This window comes from Hippocampus zosterae, chromosome 15, assembly GCF_025434085.1.
Source record: "Hippocampus zosterae strain Florida chromosome 15, ASM2543408v3, whole genome shotgun sequence".
Classification (NCBI taxonomy): domain Eukaryota; kingdom Metazoa; phylum Chordata; class Actinopteri; order Syngnathiformes; family Syngnathidae; genus Hippocampus; species Hippocampus zosterae.
Window position 1 is genome coordinate 10031061 of NC_067465.1, and position 23331 is coordinate 10054391.

At 43.2% G+C, this 23331-nt stretch overlaps 1 protein-coding gene across 2 annotated transcripts; it reads left to right on the top strand.

Annotated features, from left to right (window-relative positions):
• The first annotated feature begins 436 nt into the window (after positions 1-436).
• epc1b (enhancer of polycomb homolog 1 (Drosophila) b) lies at positions 437-22809 on the top strand. 2 transcript variants are annotated; one of them, XM_052087383.1, is made up of 15 exons: positions 437-758; positions 1686-1790; positions 13655-13814; positions 15275-15420; positions 15511-15717; positions 15798-15946; positions 16548-16683; positions 16769-16927; positions 17030-17119; positions 17194-17342; positions 17988-18379; positions 19528-19655; positions 19730-19868; positions 20493-20874; positions 21783-22809. In XM_052087383.1, exons 3-15 carry the CDS (start codon positions 13715-13717, stop codon positions 21856-21858), a joined length of 2253 nt encoding a protein of 750 aa, XP_051943343.1. In that variant the 5' UTR covers positions 437-758; positions 1686-1790; positions 13655-13714; the 3' UTR covers positions 21859-22809. The 2 variants fall into 2 exon arrangements, with proteins under 2 accessions (XP_051943343.1, XP_051943342.1); XM_052087382.1 differs by lacking the exons at positions 437-758; positions 1686-1790 and adding an exon at positions 4149-4707.
• The last annotated feature ends 522 nt before the right edge of the window (positions 22810-23331 follow it).

A 23331-nucleotide genomic window follows, 5' to 3' on the forward strand; every position in this document is an offset into this window, starting at 1 on the left:
AAAATAAATCAGAATACTGCACTTATTCGAATGATGACATATGCAATGTATTTTTTAACATTACAAAATGGCCTTTAAAAGAATTGTCACCATTCAACGTACACATTCTCTATAATAGCTTTGCAATGCGGTATTACCCCATATTTGGACCCCCAATTGGTAAATTGGCACCTAAAAGACAATTTGTTTTTTTTTTACCAATTACCGGTAAAACATATTGGAGTTGACAAAGCTGGTTAGTTTTTGCTCTTGTTGGTTAATGTCATAAAATGACATGAACAAAAAAAAGGAACGAAAGGACGCCGACTAATTTGAGCCTTTTCACAGAATACCAAATTTCTAGAGCATTTCCTTTCCGATCTCGCCCCGTGATGCATGACGTCATTCCTTTCCATCTCGTCTGCTGCTGATTGGTGGCCGGGATGGTCCAATCAGAAGGAGTCTCTCCCAGCAAAGTTGTTAACCCCCAACAGCAGCACTTTTTGGTGGCCACCTCTACTTTCAACCTGCTTCAACATCGACACGGATATTGACACTTTCACATGACAAAACTCCTTTTTATTTAATCGAAGAGACCGCACCGAAAGGTTTTTCATCCCACCATGACAGCAACGAAGAAAAGGAAGGAGACGCTTGGTTGTAGCCTTCATGTTATTGGGGCTAGTCGTAGCTACGTCGTTTTTCCTCTCATTTTTTTCACTCGCGTAATCGCCACCATTTGGATCATTAAAAGTCACCGTTTGGAAACTTCGCGTCCTGTAAGTATTCTCTCGTCACGTTTTTTCTGGAAAAAGAGGTGCACCCTCGTCTCGAAAGAGTATTTTTGCTGATGATTTCATTTAATCTCAATCGAATAATGAGCTGCTCAGTCTTGGTATGACCCCCCCCCCCACACACACACACACCATCTCCACAAAAAGTTACGTTAATATGATCACATTTAGAAGGGAGAATGTCGATTTCAGGGTGTCGACGACATGTAGTAGACTTTTTTTCCTTCACATGACTGACAAAAACAGAAGGTCGCAAACGTCATATGTGTTTTGGTTGTTCGGTATTCGATTGTTAAACATTTAAATAAAAATTAAAAAGTCGACCCTGGCTCCTCGCTCTCAGTTTTCACCTCGTCTCACTCAGATTTAGGTCGCTTTCAACATATTTTTGCGAAGCCGTCCCCTCTGGTTGGTCGCTGAAAACATTGTTGGTTGGCAGTTTTTTTTTTCTTAAAGGGGCGTGTGGCTCAACAGCGCCAGGCAGTTTGGGGAACTGCACCGCCCTAATCCCCTCCCTATATGGACCTTTAAAGGAGGCTTATTTTTCTCAATTTTAAAATAGTTCCCAAGTTCCTTGATAACGTGCGTTGGGAAAAAACATCCAAGGATCATGAATGATAGACATACTTTTCCTCAAGTTTCTTGCTGTGATACAATTGGCTCATTTTACGGGTGGGACTTTCCCTTATCCAGTCCACCTACCGAAATTGACCACTTTCAATAATTTACATGGGAAGAATATTTTTTTCTCCACATTTTGTTACATATATGTTGTGCGTTAGCCGTGGCCTTTGCTACAATAGTGATACTGGCTATTGGTAACTATTTACAGGAGCATTTACAAAAATCAGCATTTACAAAACATATTGATGAAGATTTGATGGTCTCATGAAATCGTTGGTGTTCTCTTAGGTGCTCACCGTGGCTGTATTGGATTTACTGTATTTAATGGATTTTACAAAAAAAGTGGATTTCCCTTGGCAAGATCCGGGATAAACTTTGACTTCACAATGGCTGGTAAGGTGCATTTTAAGACTTTATATTGTGTTGACTCATTTTGAAAATATCTTCTAAACTGTAATTCTGTATTTTTGGTTTCTGTTGTAAAAATTGAGAATTCAATGAAATCTTCGACTTGACGTCAGGTGCTTTTATGCCTTAGTTCACTAGATGGCGACATTGGAAAGGGCCTCGTCCGCTTTTGAAATGTTAGATTATTGAGCGGATTCAACAATTTATCGTCATTTAGGCGAACATTTTATTACTCGTCTTAGTCCTACGACTCTTCTCAATTTATGCCATTATTTGGTCATTGTTCAAATATGACTGAACAGGTTCACGGTTGTAAATGACCTTTCAGTTGAAAACACAATACCGGTAGCTTAAAAAAAATCAATAAAAGCTAATACAATTATTATGATTTCATTATGCAGGTACATATTTTTGCCCTAGGGAAACTCAGTTGGCCTTCTAATATCCCATATTGTATTTTTTTTTAATTTGCAGTTTTTTGAAACAACTTACTACAATCAGCAACAAAGTTATCATGATGGTATTGTATTTGATAACTCTGTGTATTCTTGTTCTGTGATGTAAATTGGCATCTCTGTATTTGACCTGTTCTATACCCTGTATTTTTACATTCAAATTTGTCATCCGTGTTTCATGAGAGGCAATGTTATTAAAATTAATATTTTGTGAGAATATTCATAATATTGCTGTGGGTAAATGCTGTTTTGAAGTAATTTTAGAAAATACCAAGTGAAATATTTTTATGTCACAAGTAATGTAAGTAATTAAAATACATTCAATTAAACATGAAAAAATATTTTTTTATTTTGTAAATTTGACAAGGGAATCGTTTTCCTAAAGTGAGATCCTAATGAGCGTCAAACCTGGAAGTATGACATCACTTTTAGGATACTAGCAGCAGGGTTCATGATGGAAAATGTACATAGCCAGCAAGAAATCAATGTTTCACACTTGTCTGAGGGGATCTAGGTGTTTGAAGAGTTGGAGGAAGAGGAGTTTGTTGGCAAGATGAATGTTGGACCAAACATGTATGAGCCAGATGCTCAGGATGCGGAAAATTTTGCGCCCGAACTACTGGACATGGATTGTTGATGAGACCACTGAGATTAGAAGAATGGTAGGCTAAATAGGCTCTGATTAATAGCCATGTGTTATTGTTTTGACCACCCAAACAACTGTTTGACTGAATGTACACACTGCATAGCCACACAGTGCCGAGGCATTTTGCCGAATAACTAACAATGGCAAAGAGCCATCCGTTAACAGGATAATAAAAAATGCAGTACAATAGATAACTGGCGACTCGGCATTCTGTCAATGACGTCACTCTCATAAACGTCACATTGTCGAGCAAAAGCATTTTCGTTATCAAGCTTGTTGCTGTGGGTCTAGCTTGGAACCTGGGTAGGTGGCAGGACGGAAAAATAGTTTTAGCCTCGTGCATTACTCAAAAGATGGTTGCCCAAGTTTACTTCACACTTGACCTTTAAAGTTGTAAAAAAGTAAAAAAACCAAAACAAATTCTCACCAATACAAATTCTGCCATGAAGTTTTGTCATAATTTGAACATTTACAAGTTAGGAGATATGGAAATCGAGCGTTCCCCCAAGAATTAAAGCACAGTTTTACATTTTAACTCTTTAGTAACATATGTCAATCTGAATCTGAATAAAACTATTTTTATACTAGATGTGCAGTATGTGAGTAAAGACGTGACAAAAAAAAGTAAAATATGAATGAGAGTATGTTTGTAATTTGCAAAATATATTTTAAAAAATTATTAATTCGTTTCTTCTGTTTGGGTGTTATTGTGGCATATATTTGCGATCATTTCACGCTTACATTTGTATTTGTGGGATTTTTTTTATGTGTGACACCGATAAAATTTTTTAAATATATTTATGTTGCATATATTTCAGTAAAAACTACACTTGGATTTTTCCAAATTGCGTTCAAATTACAATTTTTATATTTGCTCAACTTTTTATACCTTAAAATGAAGTATGTGATCAGTTGTTACATTCATATTAACAAGAGTGCTTATGTTGTAGTCCTCCCTTTCAAATATTGGTCATGTCGTTTTAACCTTGATTCAACTTTTTTTGTGCGGGGACTAGTTCCCCCCGCCCCCATTTATTCTTCGAATCGATTATCCTCAACTCCACACAACTACTGTACATACACTTCGACACAGAGATGTACATATAAAATACACTTTTTTTTCATCCACTTCCACGCGCTATTTCCCGTGACCGCAACGCGCACGCGCTCGGAGCCGCGTGGGAATGGTCGCGGGGCTGGATGGGCGGGTTTGCTGGGGGGGGGGGTAGTGGGGGGAGGATGGAGGGAGGGAGGGAGTGGTGGTGGGAAGGCTAAGGAGGCTAGTGAAGGGGAAGGAGGGGAGGAGGGCTCGACCGAGCTGAGCAAAAACACGCCAAAACACTTTTAAATGTCCGCCATGTTGCCAATGGCGCACTGAGCCGCCAACGCGGAGGGGAATCGGAGCGCCGGGAAAACGCAGGCCGACACTCAGCGACCGACATCCGGGCCTCCACCCCCACCACATCACACGGCGGCTCCAGGCTGGCGACGCCCAACCTTAGCGCTTGACAAGCTTACAAAAAAAAAAAAAAAACGTCAGAGTTGGCCGCCCCAGAATCATCCATGAAAGCTTCACTCGTCACCGCGGTGAATCTTAGGAGCTCGGAGAGACATTATTTGTGAGAGGGGGGACCTGGAAAGCATCAAAATGAGTAAATTGTCGTTTCGGGCGCGGGCGCTGGACGCCACCAAGCCGCTGCCCGTCTTCCGTTGTGAGGATTTACCCGACCTGCACGAGTATGCGTCCATTAACAGGGCCGTGCCACAAATGCCGACGGGCATGGAGAAAGAGGAGGAATCGGTATGCTTACTTTTATTCCACCATGTCATTTTAAAAATGTGCTTTTTGCTCGTTTTTCCACCATCACAGTCGCCTTCCTTTATGTTCTGCGCAAGCCCTCACAAAATGGCCGCCCGTTTTTTTCCTGACTGAAACACGACGATTTTAAGCCCCAAGCTGCGTTTTTCTGTGCTTGAGTTACGTTTTGGGCAAACTGGGGACGCGCTGCGTTCATTTCGGATACATTTATCGGCTTTTCGGTGGAAATTTGAGCGTGAAGCCGTTTTCCGAGTACAAAGGGATCATGTGACTTCGGCGCGGCGGACATTTTGTCTCTGGGCCTTGTGTTGGCGTAGTGGTGAGGGCAGAGCGACAGGTGGCGCCCGAGGGGAATGTCAACACGGCACGCACGCCTCGCTTGGGACAACTGGATGCCAGCTCGCTAGCTTCGGCACTTTGGTTGCAACATGTTCGCATTGGCCATGTGTGTTTTGGTCTTTTTATTCTCCGCGAAAATAACCTAAACGTTTGGAGACTTGAATGCAAGAGTAGACACAAACAGTTTTTGTTTCAGATGTTGGCTTTTTATTGACACTGATACCCAAGTAGTGATCCACTGTTGTGGTTGTAGTACGTGAACTGTGAGTTAATTCTAATAGTTTGCATGCAAATTCTTTAGTAATATGAGGGAAGTCAAGCTTTTATACTTATGTTTGGGTCCCTTGTTACTCGTACCGGGAGTGTTATATTGTTATTTTTAGTCGTCTGTTTGGGTCACTGTGTAGCAGTATGAGAGGTGTCATAATTTACTAGGTGTGCTTAGCTCACACTAGTAATATAGGGCTATCGTTTATTGTGACATGTATTTTAGTCACAGGTTTTCAGCAATATGAATAATGTCATGGGTTACGGAGATCTGTATGTGGGTCAGTTTTCATCTATTTTCTGATCCGCTTATCCTCACGAATGAGGGTCGCAGGCGTGCAAGAACCTATCCCAGCTCTCTTCGGGCAATAGATGGGGTGCACCGTGAACTGGTTGCCAGCCGGTCGCAAGGCATAGACACAGATGAACAATCATTCTCGCTCACAATCACACCCAGGGATGATTTAGAGTGCTTTATTAGCCTGCCATGCATGTTTTTGTAATGTGGGAGGAGAAAAGCCACGCAGACATGGGAGATCATGCAAACTCGACACAGCAAGGCCGGAGCCGTGCAATTGAACCCTGTACTTCGGCACTGCGGGGCCGACGTGCTAACCAGTTGATTTCTGTGCCGCTTCCATTTTTGTCTGGATCTGGTATTTTTTTTACTGTTAATCTATAACCCGAACCAGACTGTTTGGTACTTGTCCTGGGAGTTTCATTGTAAGACTTTTCAAAAAGTCTTAGATTATAATTCTGGGTTTTGATTGAAACTGCCACACTGTTAATTATCGGGGATTTAGTTTGCACTGCTGTCCACGTGCAGAGTATTATGCTGTAAGCAATTTTTAATATCTTGGTTGCATTATTTATCAATGTTGGAGTTCATGGTGGTCTCCCTTGGCAATAAGTGATAACATAGATTAAAATTATATGCATTTTGGGGGGGAAATAAACGTGGTCAGGATTTAGTGTGTATTGTATGTTTTTTTTTAATACCAGATAGTTTTTGTACGGGTATAAGAATGATACGGAGGGCGGGTAGTATAATTTAATGTGATGTGAATTTTTAATTTAGCTTTAGCCTAATGTAAGGGGTTTGAATGTCGCATTTTTGTAAAGGTAAACATAGTTCACAGTGATAAGTATTTGGGTGATTATTTAGCAATAGTTTGTTGATTTGTATTTTGGTCTGTTCCTTAGTAAAATTAGGGACATGTATTGTTACATGTAAAATATTTTAAATGCAATACTTTTGCAACATGGGGATATAATTTACAGGAGCATATTTAGTCACATTATTTTTGCAGACACAAGTGGAATCATCGTTTAGTAACGTGTTTTGGTTACTTTTTAGCAATACGAGTGAATTAATGATGACGTTTATGTCCACATATCCACATTGCTGTTGCTTTCTTGTGATTGTTTTTAGTGGGAAGCTGTCAAAGACGTTTGATAAACATGCAGAGTCGCTTTCAGTGTATTTTTGGTGTTTTCGATGCCCCAAAACCAGTTTGATCTAGTATTTATGGCGTCACTGCATGCATCCCAGTGGGAGTCTTGTTTCCATCCAATTTTACACTTGTGTAACAAAGTGGGCTTTTGATTTTCTGCCTTCGCACCCTCTGAAGGATGCTGGATGTGCAGGTGACTCATGAATGTCAGGCCAATGTGCAGGTCCAATTACAACTACTACTGCTCACTTTTTTTTTTTTTGATTGACTGTCTGCCTGCTTGGTGTCAGGGGTTCAGTGTGTCAAATGGCACAGCAGGTCTGTAGACCGGCGGACGGGCACGTGGCGCCCAGGAGGCGGTAATGGGTAGCCAAAGCGAGCTTGGTGGGAATGGGGTCGGTGGGTTGCCACTGTCACTTGCTCAGCTGGAACTCTGTTACATAATCAAATATGGTAAAAGCTGAGCCAAAACGCAAATGTTTGCCCACAGTGTGAGGCTCACAGAGCAGGCTTTGAGATTTTTTTTCTTGGGGGTCATTAGCAACCCCACAAGTGATCATGGATAAGATAAGATATCCTTTATTCGTCCCACACTGGGGAACCTCGGTGCACTTTCTACTGCTTTGTGAAATTAACATAATAGATGCATAGGTCGCATATTGACAGACTGGCCACTGTTTAGCTAATTAACGTTACACTCATTTGCTGAGACCCATTAAGAGGCCAGGCGCAACCTTTTAATGGCACGCACATTCAAAGTCAAAGTCAGGCAGTGTAGAATGAAGGGTTGGCCAGCTCAACTAGACAGCAGTAATACTTATGCTTAATGCACACATTTGGTTGTTTAATCATCCATCCACCCAGTTTCAGAACCGCTTAATGCTCACAAGGGTTGCGGGTGTGCCAGTGCAAATCCCAACTGTCTTCTGGAGGCATGTACACTCTGAACTGGTTGCCAGCCAATTGCAGGGCACGTATTGCTGAAAATTTTTGAATTTTTTTGAAGATAACTTGTTATTCTTTTTGTCATAGCTGTTTTATTTGTATTTTTGAATATAGCAACAAGTTCTACAGTACACTCTCCCTTTTCACTCTGCCCACCATCAACTTTTTAACTCGCGTTATGGCTCATGTCAAGTGAAATATTTTGTATTATCCATTTTGTCATGTCGCTGAAAATGGATGGTGGGCCGCAAATGACCCCGGGCCATAGTTTAGACACCATTTGTTTTAGGGCGACCCATACAGGCGAGGCCGGGAACCAGGATTTCAACCCTTGGCCTGTGCACTGTGAGAGGCGGACATACTAACCCGTTTGTTTGATTAATTGATGGGATGTGTGACAGAACAGTTAATCGTATCAATGATTGCTTGTATCAATGATTGATCGCGGCAGACCTGGTCTGCAGCAACTTGGTGTGATTTTATGATGTGCCGTATTGGTCTTGAGGAAAAACGGTGGGGCGAGGATAGTACGAACTCGCTATTCTCCAAAAATAACTTTGGGTCATGAATTTGTTTGAGACTACGTTTTTTGAAATGTGACCTATATTTTCCATTATTTCCCCTTTTGTTAGTCATTTAAATAATACTGCACACTATATTTGTGATTGTGTGAGCCACGTCCGGTCTTTCTTCATAAGTAGAAGGGCACTGTTTTGCCAAAGAACCGATTTAAGGAAGACACGTACCCCTATTCTGACATGCCAGACTTTCGTTGTCGTGAAGCGTCCCGGACTACCAATCATTGACTGTCACACTACAGAGGCTATGACACATCAAGACAATCCAAAATCGGCTACGAGTCTCTGTTAGCCTGCAACACGCTTGTCGGTTCAACATCCGGCTACATTCGTGTAGTCTCACGTCGGCATTAGTCCACGCGTGGGCATATTGACATGATTTGTGGCGCACATCACATTCCGATAATTGAACGATGAAGACCATCCCGAAGATTTTCACTGCGCTGTGAATGTCGATCTGCAGCCGGGTCGTCGAGCTTTTGCAAATTTAGCCACAAGCTTTGGCTGACTACTGCTGCCTGCCTGCCTGCTAAACATGTTGCGGTCTTGCTCCTGAATCAGTAATCACAGCTTTGGTGGGGGTGAATACGCTACACTTGTTACTCTTTCCTAATAGTTGGCAATATTTGGGTTTGGAAAGGGTTATTTGCTGCATATAAATGTAGCCACCAATGTCATGAAGGGATGCACTAATGCCAGACCCAGTATCATGTCTTGTAATTAAGACGGGTTGCTGTTTGTTCATGCAGCTGCCATGTTTACACTCGCAGGTTCAGGTACACTTTGCAAGTGAAAATGACATATTGGGGGGGGGGGGGGTTCTGAGCGGTGTTAACATCTGAGCAGTGAGGCTAACATCTGTATTGGAAGCCTTGTCCTCGCACTCGGTGTGAAAATGCTGATTGCAGTGAGTCTAGATTGTCATGTTCATCTTGTGGTTGTGTCGTGTGCATTGTTTTTTTTTGTTTGGTGACCGTATTGTGGTTCTGTAAAAGTGACAGTGGCTCCGCACGTGGTTATCATGCGTTTGTTGTTGGATCACCACCGTGTCTTTTATGGCTTGGAAATTGACTTGAAAGTGAGCGCGCTGTCTGTGGTCCTGGTGGAGATCCACAGGCATCTGAGAGAGACTCGCTCACACGCATGAGAGTTAAGATCGGCCCGCCCAAGCCAATTTTTTTTAGGACCGATCTTGGCTCTAACACGCACACAGACTTGACTTGGCTTGAATGTGGCACATGTCACCATTGTGGAAAGTGGGTCTTTCGCAGCTGACACTGTATTGGGCAGTTTGCTGGGGTTGGCACATGGATGACTGACAAGCTGTCAACTAAAGAAATTAGGCCATGTACACACACACTCAACATGGATGTTGGGGGAATACCAAAAAGGTCAAAGCAGTTTTGAACTTAAATGCACTGTTTCACTCAACCTCAGTTTCTATTAATCAGATTTTTTTTCTCTGAGAGGATGAAATGGCTTTACAGTTCTGAAGTACAGTGCCACATGTCAAGTTAAAAGTATTTTCATTCGGGATGGGTAAGTCTCATATTTATGTGTGTGTGTGTTTAGAATCGGTTAATACGGGTGACTTGTAACTTGGTCAGGCTTCAAAGCCAGTGTCGCACAGGCTGGCATCTGAACGTTCCATCACTCGGCCTTACTAATCGATTGACACACAATCCAAGTTTTACACTGACATAAGTTGGTTTAATCTTGCTTTGAATGGTCATGCCAGGAGAGCGACACCGGAATGCCGTGGTATTTATTTATTTATTGGGTGTCTGTAGCTTACTTTTTGCAGTGATGCAACAGTGAGTTTTCAACCGAAGATAGAGTAAAGTAACACAGGCACGAATCTCTATCATTTAGCACACCGCTGCTGACTGCAATGTCAGTGCTTCAAGTGATTGAAAATTATGGCGGCGAGTGAAATGCTCCGTGGTTACGTTTTGGAAAAGGCTGATGTTGATGTAAAGTACGTTGCCACAAATGAATCTTTTGTTAATGTGTGAGAGAAACATAAGGCAGCTTAAAAAACATTAAGAAAATGTGCATATCACCTCACAGTAGTGCAATAGGAACATTGGCCTATTGTTGCTCTCCACCAATTTTCTCTATACAAAATAATAGTTCATTCATGTTTAAAATTAGAAGAATGATTTGTTCCAGTTATTTTTCTTAGCCATATGATAAATTTTAACCGGTAACGACAACTGATTTACTCGTGTATGGCTGACACCGATAACTTAAAAAGAAAAAACACCCACAAGTAAATTTCCCCATTGTGGGACAAATAAAGGTTATCTTATCTTATCTTATATGTTGTTGCAATTTAAATGAATGAAACCTTTAGTTTCTGCCTCGCAATGTAGTGGGAGCGGAGGACGTTATGTTAAAGTGTTCGGTGACAACGTACAGTCGCATGTTTTTCTACTTTGTCACTTCATACTGTGAGGCAATGAGCAATCTTAAGTTTTGATGCGTATAGTGCCTGTTTATAAAGTTTGTCAGGTCTTTGTTTGATTTGTATTTAATGTCAAACCAAAATCAAGATTTTAATATGTTTAAATGTGTTGGAGGGTTAGATTAGTATCTGTTGTTCACCGTTTTTCTCCTCTAGTCTACTGCCTGTAAGGCTAAAAATCAACTGAACAGCATTTTGTTCACCATTTCCCACGTTTATTCATGCACCCCCTTGTGCGGCGTGTGTGCTCCTAAAGCAGCAGGAACTCCAGCAGACGAGCTTAAACCCCCTCGTCCCCGAGGCTGTCCGTCACGCTAAGTGTGACTAGCCGCATCTGGGATCATGATGGATGCGCTCAGTTCTGCGAGGATATTTCGGGACGCCAGTGTGATTGTAAATTGCGACCGTTTGCTACCGCCCAAGCGCATTTGTACGCCAGCCAATAGCAAGACACCCTGCCAAGTAAACAAACACTCATGATTGGTTTGGCTGTGAGCTCATTTGCTCAAGGCTGTTTGATTGTGTCCATGTATGTGTTTGGGTGTGTGTGTGTGTGTGTGTATATGCATGGTGCTTTGGGGATACCACGGTATGCTAGCCTATATGCATGTGGGGGGTGGGGTGAAACCACGTTTCATGCATGGTTGGTATCGGCGCGCTGTGACATTTTATAATTCTGTCACGTAGTGTTGGGCCGTCACAAAGTTAGCGTTTTAGATTATTCCATCAACTACTAGGGTAATCCAAAAATGCAGACCGTCAACTTATTTAAGTTTAAAGTGAAAGATTAGAAGAGGTGGGGCTCCTCAGACAGTTGAAAAAAGTTTGAACATTGCTAGTAAGTCTAGTGACTTTCAGTTCAACAGCTGTAAGCAATAAACTCAGCAAATATGCCAACTTTCTCACTCCCAATTTTATGCTCCTTTTTGGCTCGGTTGCGGCCACTTTCGGAAGCTGGCTATGTTGCATACCTCTCAGTTCCACACACACTGTGATGATATTGTCCCACATTGTTGTTATTTCACCAAGCTCTCCGTGTCTCTGGTTGTTCTGCTGCTGCGTGTTACATAGTGAAGTACATTCTCAACACCAATGGACTCTCCTATGCATGCAAGCGTGGCGTATTTCCTATCGAAAATGCGGGGGCGTATGAGACGTGACCAGGGTGCCATCCGGGGGGGAAAAAATCTTTTAAGATTGTCTTAAATGGATTTTTGTCATCGGTATGTTCTATAGTTCGGTTCTGGTGCTTTTCAAGGTCTGAAGTTGTCACATTTTAAATGCAAAGTAATCGCTCTTTCAGCCAACCTTGTGGTGCGCTGAACATTTTGTTCAGCTTTTTATTTCAAAATGTTTAACGGTGGTCGCGCAGTTTGCGTTTCGTCTGTCTGCAGCGCAAAGGTGTATGCGCTGTGCACTCTTTCTGAACTGAGTAGAACACAGTGAGGTTATGTGAGAACGAGTAACTGTCTTTGCTGCTAATATATGTCATATCGCCCACTGGGTTTAACCAAGCAGCCTTAGATTTTAAGCAATCTTGTTGTACTTGCTGATAGTGATCGCACAAATGTCAAAAGTTAGGTCAGAGCAGCGTTTTGGGAGCTACGTCTCACCGAATTTGCTCACCGAAGTTAAGCAAAAAGTGTGTCCGCCTTCCTTTGAATCCTGACATCTCAGGAACTACTGGGTCAGTTTTCAAAACGGGTATTGAAAGGAGAATTCGAGGAATCAGTCTGCTGTCATTCAGAGTATTTGTGAATATTTTCGTAACTTTAAATCTTGACCTGTAATTTGACCTTAAAATTGACCTTGTGGATCATGTAAACCCTCACAATCTGTAAAACAATCGTGTTTCAGACTTTAAAAAAATGTTTAGCGGTAATTTTGATAAACAAATTACAATTTTGTGGGCCATGGTTCCCAAACCACTGCTCCAATAGACCTAAAATTTTAGATTTATGGTTGTGCCATCACTATCAACAAGTACAGAAAATGTCATTGAAATCAATGTTTGTTTATTTTTTTGACAGGTGGTGGTGGTTTACAAGGGAATAGCTCTTATATAATTTCCAGAAAAAAAACATGACTTGAGAAAGGTCAAATGCGAGCATGGCCGACCCCGGCTTTCATTTCATTCATACAAGCTCACTCACTCATTCAGCTTCTCCTAGATCCATCCACACTTTCGACTAAAACGGTAACCGCAGGACGAAATGTAAACAGTTTGCCTCCTAAAAAATGGGTGTGAGTTATGGCAGCAGGATGCCCAAGTGTCAACAAAACACTCGTTTTAGAATCACCGGCTACTCCCTCGAGTATCTTTAGACACACATGCCTTCCTAGAGAGATATCATATTTGGCTATTAACATGTGGTATTACTAGACATGGCACATGTAGCTATATAAAGCTTTATTTTTATTATTATATCTTTTGCTCAGTGTGCTTGCCGCCGGGACTGCCAGTTAATGGTTGCACATCTTGGCCAAACGAGGGAACCGGTCCACCTTCTCGCCCCATTACAGTTGCCAAGTCGAAATTATATATTATGGATTATAATCAAGGACCTCTTCATGTGGGATGAACAGGCCGAAAAGGTGTGCAAAATGCTGTGCTGGCTTAGCTTTTTTTGCCCATAACTGGTTCTACCAAACTTACCAAAGCTTCAAATAATAAAACAAGGTTTTGGGTTTTAAGCCAATGACTTCATCTGTATGCTGCAAACATGCTTTTGTCATTTGTGCGTCTATATACTGAACTTTAATGAGTGTTACTTGGTGTGACCTTAATTTGTCACTGAAGCAGGCAGTGTCGACCAGTGTAAGAACAGAACTGGAAGTGATGTGAAGTTGCTAACACGAGTCCACTGGTGTTCATGTAGGAACATCACCTCCAACGGGCCATCTCAGCACAGCAGGTCTACGGCGAGAAGCGGGACAATATGGTCATCCCAGTTCCGGAGGCGGAGAGCAACATCACCTACTATGAATCGCTGTACCCCGGAGATTACAAGATGCCAAAGCAGCTCATTCACCTACAGCGTAAGTCGTGTCTGATTGGAGGTGGTAACATTTAATTTAACTGGATCCTATTGGCGGCTTTTCACCTCAACGGGTATGAGAGAAGTTACATCTGATGGAGATGGTAAATGAAATAATGAGCTTGAAGGAGTCACTCGCAGAATTGCATTAGCCGGTCTGTTTGTTTTGCGGCATGTTGTAAGAGCTGTCACGTGTTAGTCAAAGTGAAAGTGCTGATTCTGCGCTGACATCAGTGTGTGAGTTTCATAGGTGACACGCTTCTCTGCTGGCTAGCCTTATTGTTTAAAAAAAAAAGTCACACTTGTCCTTCCTTCTCTCGGTGGCTCTCAATTTGAAATGTAATTCAGATCATGCCGAGCTGTTAGCAATCTACTTGGCAATGTCAACTATTGGAGTAGTATTTACTTCTTGTACTTAACTCATTCACTCCCAAAGACGTTTTAAGGCGTCTTTTCAGACTTGGTATAGAATTGGCTGGTACTGAATGAGTTAATACGTCATCGTTTTAAATCCACCCGCTTTGTGTTATACCAGCCTCATCCTAGCCAGCGTGAAATTGTCCAGAGAGTTCGTCTCACCAGTCAGGTCAGGTGTTCATGTTTGCAAATGGTAAAGACTTCACGGCATAAAAGGCTATGATTTGTTATGATTTGATCAGAAAACTCTGATTCAATGTAAAAAAATTTTAGCGGCCAGTTCACGTCTCATGTATTTCCCGAAAAATAAGCGCTTTGCCCTAAATAGTATATGAACAAGAATCAAATACTGCTCTGTCTACGCCATACAGTGCCCACCGTATTTTATAAAGCCCGACATTCGTTGCATTGTGGCCAACTGGAGAATGTGGGTCGGTTATTGTCGGTGAGGTAGAGTAGTGATAAATAGTGCTTGCAGCAAACATCCTGAGTGCTGATTTAGCATACAAAGTGCTGTCCCAAGAGGTAAAAATCAATCATACAATAACAAACAGTGAAAATAAAAGATTAAAATTAGCACTCATCCTAGCTGCACTTAAGCCGTCACCGTTCGTATTTTGACAAGTACAGACAAGGGATGTGGTCAATGCCTGAATTGGGTTCACACCGCAAGAGAAAAATGCCCCCCTATACTCCGCTGACCAAAAAAAAAAAAAAACATCAGGGCATCAAAAGCATCCGATTCACCCCTGGCATATTCTATAACTTCTACGGCGTTGCCATCAATCATCTCTACGCCTCACCAACGGCACTAAATCAAGAAAAATGTGCACAAATCAGCCACGTAGTTAAAATGAAGTACCACACATACCCACGGTTATTTTACTCTTAAATGTGAGGTTGGAAAGGTGCGCACACCATGTTTTTTCTTGGATACAAGGTCCCCGGTGATCTCCCACGGCATACTGCGACCCCATTGGAGTGACCGTTTTAGTCCATATATCTGTGTGTTGATAATTTTTTTCTGCTTTCCTCCTCATTCAGCTTTTAGCCTGGACACGGAGCAGCCGGACTACGACCTGGACTCGGATGACGACGTCTTTGTCGCCAAATTGAAAAAAAAGATGGAGATCAGCCTGCTGCAATTTGAGGAGATGATTGACCGGCTGGAGAAAGGCAGCGGGCAGCAGGTTTGTCGACTTGAAAACGTCTGACATTGTACTCCTTCCAGTGAATAAGTGGCTAAGTCAGGGGGTGGGTCAACTGCGTTTGCCCTTAAGCTGGTGAGTCTCCCCGAGGCCAAGCTGTTGCTCAAGGAGGACGATGAGCTCATCAAGGAGGTGTTTGACTACTGGAGCCGCAAGAGGAAAAACAGCAAGGCGCACTCGCTTATCAACATCATCAAGCAGGAGAAGCGCGACGGCTCCAGCACCAGCGACCCCTACGTGGCCTTCAGGAGGCGCACAGAGAAGATGCAGACCAGGAAGGTGGGTCATCTCACCCAGCGTCCTTTAAAAGATTTTTAATTTCGATACTCATTGAGCGTTGCTCAACATTCTGATGACAGAACCGCAAGAACGATGAAGCGTCGTACGAGAAGATGCTAAAACTCCGCAGGGATCTGAGCCGGGCTGTCACCATTCTGGAGATGATCAAAAGGAGGGAGAAGAGCAAGCGAGAACTGCTGCACCTCACACTGGAGATTTTTGAGAAGAGGTCAGTAAACTAAACCTGATTGATCACATTCCATTGGCCACCGATGATAACGCCGTCTTTAAAAATGTTTTCAAAGCCTTAAATATGCTAATGACAGTTCTACGGGCATAGTTTGTTGTTGTTTTTTTTTGTGTGTGATTTGTGTGTGTGTGTTTTAACATAAGAATTAGATTGTCTTTTAAAAAGCCTTCTACTGTTAGGGATCATAGGAGTCTTATTCTTGTCCATACTCAATTCATCATGCCTAGTTAGTTGAGGTTTCTGATCTGTTGTTTTCTATTGACCTAATGTGATAAGACGGTGTCGTAAAAAGTTGTAGTCATTCTCGGATTGGCTAAAACAAAGGCCTGAAAGCATGCGGAATTCTCAAATATGCCACATGTCTTAGAAATGGTTAGTTTGGCATAACAGATGTGAATCAAAATGGGTTAAAATTACTGTAGTCAAAGCATAGTCTGTTTGTTTTTATAAACAATTGAAGAGTTGTCACATATAGTCTTGCTGTCTTGTGAAAAAGCCCATGTCCATTTTTGACATTTAGGTGAATGGAATGTCACCATGTACTTGGATGCATATTATTTCATTGCCGTGGTTTCTTCAGGAATGTCATGTCAGACTACGGTGGTGAGGTCCTGGCTGAGGTCCTGGCAGAACGGGCACTGGTGAGACCGCAAATCATCCCGCTGGTGCCACTCACCAACCAGTACCACATGGACCACAAGGACTACAAGTCCAAGGTGAGCGCATGGTCGCCAAAGTCTTTATTGGGGCTCTTGGTAGTAGTCTTGGGGCTGAACCTGTACTTCTGCATTCCTCCTGAAGTCCGAGAAGACGGAAGTCCCTCGGCAGAAGAGGAAATACGAGAAGAAACAGAAAGCTCTTCCGCTGTCAATCAGTGCTGCGCACCACCAGGGTCCGGCAGTCTTCAACGCCAAGGACCTGAACCAGTATGACTTCCCGAGCTCAGATGAAGAACCTCAGGTACTAAGTCGCCCATTGTTGTTGTCTGGGGGCAAAGGATGCTTGGAACCACAGAAGAGAAGAGCAGAAGTCACTCAGAACGTACTTTCTTGGCGCCCACAGCTTCACTCAGGCTCTTCAGAAGCAGAGGAGGAGAATGACCCGGACGGCGCCTACGCTTTTCGAAGGAAGGCAGGCTGCCAGTATTACGCTGTGAGTGTCATACAGACGGTCATTCGTCCTTGTTGAGCTTTGTGAGGTGAAAATTCACACGCGCGCCTTTTCAGGCTCATCAGGATCGTGTCGGGGCGTGGCCTTGGTCCCCAGGCTGGGAGGGTGGCCTGGCACATTCCCGGTACTGCTACAGTCTCACCACGCTCACTGTACCGCGACGATGCCAGGGTCTGGCCCGCCGACGGCTGGGACGAGGGGGCAGGTAATGGGCACTGTACTCTCGATTAGATTGATGCTCTATTCATTCCACAAAGGAAACTTTAGTTTTGCCAGGACTAAGGGGTCCGGGACTCCAGAGTCCAAGTAGTAGCATTCAATCCTTTAAGAGCATGTTGTCACACGGGGATCAACATTTTCCTATTTTAACTAAGTCACGACCCACCTAAATGAGACCGGTTAAGAAATAATACTTTAAAAATATATTTTCCTGAAAAATGTATGTGCATTGTATTTGAACTAAACATGCTCAAAGTGCCTTCAGAGTAGAGTGCCTTACTCAGAAAATGATGACGAACACAACTGGTCAAGCACTGATACTTGGTAGTGGCATTTAGTTTTGCAACTGCTAGGCAGCCTGCTTGAGTGAAATAAATCATCCATTCTGCAAAGTAACGGTGTGGGAGTTGACTAATCGTGGTGTCATCTGTGTTTTCCCTAAACAATTTCCACATTGCTAACATTGCCTTCGGTGTTATCATATCGGAGGTTTTTCTTTTGACTAGCAGTATAGCTGTTCAGTACCGGTGGATCTTGAATATGAAACATAGTACATATAAAAATTATAATTTAGAGGTTGGAAATCCACTGTGATCTTCAAGGTCATGATGATTGCGTCCTTTCCTTCCAGGGTCCTACTGGACCGAGCACACTCAGACTATGATAATGTTTTCCACGAACTGGACCCAAAGACGCTGGACTGTGCGACAAAGACGCTGGACTGCGCGCCGCCCCCGTTGGGCTCATGCTCGTCGGCCGCCAGCAAGTTTGCCAGTACCTCACCAATCAATACCTCAGACAGAAGCTCCTCCTCGCCACCCTCGGACCTCAGTCAGATCCTTTTGAGCATAAAGGCGTGCCGGTGGCGCCACTTCCGACCGCGGACGCTACCGCTGCACCAACTGGACAATGCCCACCCGTTGTTCCGCAGGCTAAGTCGCAGCATCAAGCGACCGCTCACCAATATTGGGCCTACCGCCCAACGCATCTTACGGCCTGGACCGCCGCCCCAGCCCCATGTTGGTAAGAAAAGATGAGAAAAGATCAGAAAACCTTTTTGTCTCACAATGGAGAAATTCCCAATTTACAGCAGCAAAATTATGAAAGGGAAAATAGAAGACAAAAAGTATATAAATAGAAGCATTTTAAAAATGAGTGAGTTGGGGGGATTCCCAAGTTTTCAGGAGTCTATTCATCGTCTGGAACAAGCGCCGGTATCTCTCCTTCGTGCAGCATGGGTGTATCGGTCTCTGGCTGAAGGAGCTTCACCAGTGCTGTCAGAGTGGGCTGGAGGGGGTGGGAGGGTCTGTCCGTCATTGCTGTTAGATTAGCTAGCATCCTCCTGTTGCCCACCTCCTCCAGAGTGTTCAGGGAGCAGCCCAGGACAGAGCTGGCCCCGACGTCTTGTGTGCACTTTTTGGGCAAAAATTAAATAAATATTTAAAAAGTTTAGATGATATAAACGCACACATCTATCTCTATCGATCGATCTATTGAACGATCTATCTATTATCAATCTATCTATGCACTGACCAGGGAATCACTGGTACAGTCTGCACAAATGGCAGCAGCATGTATCCCATTACCAGTGCAGGATTAAATAACCGATAATTGATTTTAAAAAAGTGAAGTTGTGTATTTGTGTTTTTATTTCACGTAAAACTGTCTTTTTGTTTTTAAATGTACCTCTGAAGTTTTGATTGTCACATTTGACAACTACTTTTCATGACCGCAAGTGAATGATGTCACAGCCAACCAAAGACATACTTAAGTCTTCACAAAAGAAAAGTTGTAAACATGGGTGCAATTACGTTTAAGTGCGCAGTGTAGAAAATTTGGGCAATGTGCACGCCAAAATGACATCATTGTGCTGCGTGGAACCGTGCAGACCTTTGGGATGCGTAAAGCATAAACCACCAAGCTTAAGTCAAAGCAGTGATTTGAAGAAACATTTGCACAACCGTATGTTGTTTATATGAAGTCTTTTACTGCCTCAGTTGCTTTCACGACATACTGTACATTGAAATGTGTTGTTGATGTTGCCATTCACGCAGCCATCCCTATCGTGTTTGGGGGACCGCATGCTGCTGAAACTGGCTACAATGCTTTTAATGCACTCACCCCTACAGTAGTTTGTGTGTAACCAACATGTTTGTGTTTGCGTGTGGCAGCCCTGACAGCTGAGCAGTTCCAGCAACACCAGGACCAGTTGGTGCAGATGCAGAAGGAGCAGCTGGAGCAGCAGCAGCAACTTCAAGCCAACAGAGCCACCACTGCCCACAGCACAACTACAACACAGGTGATCACAATGCCAAACTCTTTAACTCGCGCTATCTGCTGCTCGCCACAACTCTAAACTCTTTTTCCCCTCAGGTGTCTGCCAACACATTGGACCAGGCCAGCGCCCAGTTTGCCGCCTCCGCACTCGTCACTACAGAGCAAATTCTGGCTCTGAAAACCAAGGAGGAGCTCAGCCAGGATGGCGGCGTCAACGGCATCCTAACCCCCTCAGGTATGTCCTCTTGGCCAACACGCCTGGAAACACCGGAAGCTTGGAAATTGAGGGTTACTCTTTTATAGTTAAGCCACGTTGCTCGGTGTGTGGCTCGCTCAATTGTGTGAAGGTACGTAACTGCAACAACTGTGGGTGTGTCACTTCTGACACCGGTGGTGGCTTCCGGGGGGTGTTCCTGGCTCATACTGGGGCAAAGGCGATACCATTATGGTCAGTCCCTTGACTGGTTCATAACTGGCTTAAAAATGTTGTCTGTTTTAGATATATTTTATTTTTTGTATTTCTGTCTAGAAGCACTCACCATCTCACCTTGAATAATCATTTTTTAACAAAGTTTAAGAGGACTTTTTACATACTCAATCACACGTAACGTGATATACCGTTTAGAAAATCCAAATTCGTTAACAAAGGTAGTAGTAAAGACAATTTGTTGCTTCTCTTAGGAGTTACCTCCGCCTTTCTGATAAGGCACATCATGAGACGATTGTAGTTGAAAATAACCCAAACTCAGGCTGTGGCTGTCACATGACAGTTTTTGTGATGTCAGATGTTTCTTCACTACTCATTGTTGTTTTTAGCAATAGCACAGATGTTGTCTTGACGCCTGCTGTTGCTTTTTAGGTGTCTACAAGGGCTTGCACCTCTCTAGCACAGCTTCCCCCTCCCTGGCTGCCCCGGCCCCTCCTGCCACTCTGTCTAGCGCCGCTTCCTTACATCCGGGCAGCGCAACCAACGCCGCACCCCCCTGCAGCACCAACAGCAACAATGGGACCGCCCACCACGCTGGCCCCACAACCACTAATGCCACTCAGGTCCCGCTGGGCAACAGCAACAGCCTCCGCCTGGCCATGCCCGCCGGCAAACGGGTCCACGCCCCCCGAACGCTAAGCAGCGCCATGTCGGCGTCTGCCTTAAAGCTGGCGCATGCAGCCGCCGCCGCCAACTGTCAAAAGCCCAAGGTCCCCTCGTCCACCGCAGCGTCGCCGCTTGACATCGTGCCAAGGTAAGACAAACACGAAAAGGTAATTGTCACTAGAAAAATGCTATTCCTGACTAGACTCGAGACAGCACAAGCACTTTGAAGTGAATTGACAGATACAATCTCATTTAAAAGTTGCCGATAAAGTTCGACACCTCTAGTTGAAAGACAAATCACTTCCTGGCTGCTAAAAATTGCCTGATAAGTTCTCTTGAGCAAGGTCATACATATGCTAACATTGCCAGGCAGCGTTTATCTTCCACCTCGCATCTCCAGACAGACATCTTGATTTTTCTCGGCAAAGCGATCCTACCATATCAAGAGTGAGAGAAAGAGATGAGAATATGGTGACCGAGTGAGAAAAGGAGATCAGAACATGGTGACCGTGCTCACACTGAACTAGAATTTATTTTAGAATTAACAGAATACACATACATACAGTTTTCAAGTGCATTAAAAGTTTAGAACAATAGCCTAGGGCTTGACAATGTGGTCCAAAAAGAAAATTGAAAGCAAAACTTGCCCAGAATGTTAAAAATGACATCTTGTCACGAAACAGACTAGTCTTTAAACAAACACGATGAATATTCTGATTAGTGATGGTTTGTTTGGGTGCTATGTGTCACCCTTATTAGCGTACCGGTGCAGCTGGAATGATAACTAGTGCCCTGCAAGCACGACTTCAACTGACGCTCAATGCATTCAATGCCAGCCTTTTTTTTTTTTTTTGTGCTTTGACTTTCGAAAATTGTATTCTCCTGTGCATATCCATGAAGGAACGTAAAACTTACACACATTAGACAAATGAATGTATGGGCACCATGTCTGCAGACTTAAAGTGCCATTGCGCGCCACTGGCATTCCCTTCTTGTTATGGCATCTTTCCACAGCAACATTGCTAACGTGAATGGTGCTGATGTTGCATCCCACAGGGAGAATCACGAACAGGAAAAGGCGGCGCCACTGAGCAGTCTGTCTGAGAACACAATGGCCATGGAGGTGACGTAGCCCATCGCACACAGGACCCCACGTTTTTTTTTCTTTCTTTCTTGTTTTAAGGTGCTATGCATCGTCCATTAGGCTTGAAAATGAGCGGACTGACTGGACTTGACTGTGCGGTGTCCGCTCTGCGGAGCCACTCATCCACACGCACACACATATGTATATTTGTATGTGTATATATGTGTGTGTGTGTATATATATATATACACATATATATATATAAAACTCCTCCACCGTATTTGTTACTGTTAATAAGAGATTGTCTGTAAATTGTTAATATGGCAATTATTAAATGTACAGTACTGAATATTTGTAGGCCCCGCCAACCCGCCCCTCTTGTATATAACATGACTTGAATACAGTTGTTCATTTGTGATGTTTTGCACTCGACTTGTTGGAAAAAAAATAGAGGACAAACGCCGCTGCTGCGACCAGTCTCAACCCCGCCCCCCCACAGAGCCCTTGTCTATTTATTGTGCCACGTTTACGTCCAATCCTCTGTTGCGACCACTCTTTCTTCAACCAAACCCCACCCGTCATTTCACACACCTTTTTTTCTACAATAAATATTTTTGTACCTCATTTTTTCTTAGCTTGATTTGTGATTTGACTCCGCCAAAAGAAACACATTGTTTAGTTTTTGTTTTTGTGCTGGGACATGGCAAAAAAGGACCAATCATTCCACTTCAAACAAAAAACAACAACAACAAAAATAAGCTAATTTTGACATTTAAAGGCATTGTGGTCATTGATATGCTGATCTCTTCTGTGAAGAGTTGGGTACCTAAGCTTCTGCCCCCCCCCCCTCCTTTTTTTGTGTACGTATGGCAGTGAGCACCCCCTAGCGTGTGTGCGTGTGTGTGCTGGTGTGGACACGTCAGCAATCATGCGGCTAAGATGAATGGAAGTACTCCTCAACAAAAGTGTCAGTCAATGAAATAAACATCCAGGGCATTATCACGCCTCTGCTCTCCATTTTTTTGTTTTGTCTGCATCTTTCTTTGTCTTGAACGCCCCCGCCTCTGCAATATGCATAAGAGACCACAAATAAAATGTATGATTTTTTTTTAATAGGAATGAACTTGACTTATGATTCCTTATAGAAAATGTGAAGCTAAAGGAAAGGATATTGTCTTTTTAAAAAACGACTAATTTGCTGCTACCAATAGTTAATTTTTTTCAGCTTGTGTGACCAGCATGTGTGTGTGCGTCACTCTCGCTCTCTCACACACTTAACTGCACTGTGGCTTTTCTGCAGCACAACAATCGTTCAAACCTCAAATGTATGGCTAAAAACAGGAACAGTCCCTAAATTGAGTATTCATGAGCCGAGAGGCTGCTGCTCACAATCATCATGACAGTGAATGACGTCATCTGTCTCTACACAAGTTGACTTCTAGCAAAACTAAAATATCTATCTGGCACCTCCTAGTGGCCAATTTATGTGCCCCCCGCCCCCACACACACACAGACAGAAAA